Source organism: Penaeus monodon, chromosome 2, assembly GCF_015228065.2.
Source record: "Penaeus monodon isolate SGIC_2016 chromosome 2, NSTDA_Pmon_1, whole genome shotgun sequence".
Classification (NCBI taxonomy): domain Eukaryota; kingdom Metazoa; phylum Arthropoda; class Malacostraca; order Decapoda; family Penaeidae; genus Penaeus; species Penaeus monodon.
Window position 1 is genome coordinate 57612148 of NC_051387.1, and position 2500 is coordinate 57614647.

General features: G+C 48.6%; 1 protein-coding gene across 1 annotated transcript in view; it reads right to left on the minus strand.

The window, feature by feature from the left end:
* Positions 1-355: 355 nt before the first annotated feature.
* The window catches only part of LOC119584190, a 38061-nt gene continuing 35916 nt past the window's right edge, over positions 356-2500 (minus strand). Inside the window, exons 3-5 of the mRNA XM_037932694.1 lie at positions 2143-2500; positions 1021-1140; positions 356-567 (exon numbers count right to left, since the gene is read on the minus strand). The exon at positions 2143-2500 is cut by the window's right edge and continues 1888 nt beyond it. Of these exons, the coding sequence (XP_037788622.1) occupies positions 1114-1140; positions 2143-2500 (385 nt within the window). The 3' untranslated portion in view covers positions 356-567; positions 1021-1113. The remainder of the gene's footprint in view (positions 568-1020; positions 1141-2142) is intronic.

The window sequence follows — 2500 nt, forward strand, 5'->3', positions numbered from 1 at the left end:
GTTAGAGGGCTTTAGCATGGGCGTCGTGGGCGCATCATCTGTTATAGCAGGGGTTGTCTATGCCTCCTAAGATGTTCCCTCGGCCGCCCGCGCTCAGGACAGGTCCCCCCGCCCCCCCGCCCATGCCTCCCAGGACGCTGCCGCCCGCGCCTCCGCTGCCGGTGCTGGAGGACACGACGCGGACGCCCTCGGCCCCGTGGCGGTGGTGGTGGTGGTGGTGGTGGTGAGGGTGCTGCTCGCTCTCGCCCTCGACCTCCTCCTCCTCCTCCTCCATGTCCTTCTTCGAGGCCGACCTCGTCCTCGGGAACGTCTTCGTTTCTCCTTCTCATCTCCTCTTCCTCTTCCTCCTCCTCCTCGTCCTCTTCCTCCTCTTCCTCGCCGATGTCCTCCTCGATGATGACGTCCTCCCCAGGCACCCGGGTCGTCCTCCTCCGCCCCCCGCCGCCGCCGCCGCCGCCGCCGGGCACGAGGGCCTTGCGGTCGTTGTAGGGGTCGTCGCCGATGGCCGCGATGCTGTACAATTCGTCGCCGCCGATGGACAGGTCCGCGGCCAGCTCCGTGTCGTACCTGAGATAAGGGGAGGCTTGGCGTGAGCTGAGGAGAGGGAGTCGGAGGGAATGAGCGAAGGAGTGTATGTATGCACACGCACGCACGCACGCACGTACACACAAACACACACACCACACACACACACACACACACACACACACACACACACACACACACACACACACACACAGACACTCATACTCACTTATATAAGAGGTGTGTAGATAGACGATAGTAAGAAAATCGGATATAAAGATAAAAGAAAAGAAAAGAAAAAATGGAATAAGGAATTTTATGGTTTTTTTTTCATGAGTAAAGGCTTTACTTTGTGTTCAGACAAAAAAATTGATTTGATAATTACTCCTTAATTCAAATGTAGTGAAAGCATGCAACAAAAAACAATTCTATCTGCATATGTACAACAGATATAAAATTATCATAAACCTCCCAAAATTACGATTCTTTAATCACCTGAAACCAGAAGTCCGCCCACCATTGCTCAGAGAGGCCACGCCCACTCCTGCCACGCCTATCTGGGGCTCGTCATGAAGTCTCCTTCCATACTTACCAGGTGTCAAGGCTTGGCTGAACCTGCAGGGAAATTAAGGGGAAGGATTAGGGTTCTGAATGTAGGCCTATGTGTGTGTGTGTGTGTGTGTGTGTGTGTGTGTGTTTGTTTGTTTGTGTGTGTGTGTGTGTGTTGTTTTTTTTTGTGTGTGTGTGTGTATGTGCGTGTGTTTGTTTGTTTGTGTGTGTGTGTGTGTGTTTGTTTGTTTGTTTATTTGTGTTTGTGTGTGTGTGAGTTTGTACGTGCGTGTATGTGTGCATTGATATTCTAATGCTAATAAAATATGATCATAATTGTAATAAATATTGTGATAATCGCCATCATGACTGTAATCACATCTGCTGAAATGTACCGTCCACATAGAAACTTCATGTTAACTTACATAAAAGCAATAATAATAATAACACGATACTAATTTGATAAAGGTTGTGTTTGCATTACCTATGTTATCCCATTAATGTTAAGAATGAAAAAATACAGTGTGTGCCAGTCTCTGAATGTCACAGAAAGCAGTATTCATGTGTGACTATTTGTTTTAACGGACCATTTCATGCAAAGTGGTTGGAAATACGAAATAACTGGAAATTCTGAAGCTGAATTACGCGGAGAGAACATGACTGTTTTTTTTTTTTTTTCCTTTGTGCCTTTCTCTCTTTCTTTTCTTTCTTTCTTTCTCTCTCTCTTTCTCTTTCCTTATCTTTCTCTCTCTCTCTCTTTCTCTCTTTCTTTTTTCTTTCTTTCTTTCTCTCTCTCTCTCTCTCTCTCTCTCTCTCTCTCTCTCTCTCCTCTCTCTCTCTCTCTCTCTCTCTCTCTCTCTCTCTCTCTTTCTCTCTCTCCTCCCTCCCTCCGTCTCTCTCTCTCTCTCTCTCTCTCTCTCTCTCTCTCTCTCTCTCACACACACACACCCGCGCTTTTTTTTCTCTCTCTAACTCTCTTTCCTTCACCCAGTTTTATCTCACTCGCATATTTGAATTATGCTCCACAACAATTCGTTTCAAAACCAACAACAAACACCAAGACGTTACCTGTGGGAGTAAATAACATTGGGCCTCCTGATGGGGAAGTCGATGGTACCTGGTGAGCGAGTGGTGCGGCAGAGGCTTCCCAATGTCCATCAGGTCTCCTTCAGGGCGGCACACCTTAATCAGGGCCACGATCACCACCGACAGCAGTATGAAGACGCACATACACCCGACGGCGATGTAGATCACCAGTTCCACGTCGTCAGGCTTCTTCACCAGGGGTTTGAGGAGGTCCTTTTCCTCGTCGTCGGAGCGCTTGGTGAGGATCTTCTCCAGGTAGAATATCTCTTCGGAGATTTCGAGGAGGGTGGTGTTGGCCTCGGCGAGCGACCTGAGTTCGTGCTCGGCCTGGGGGTTCTTG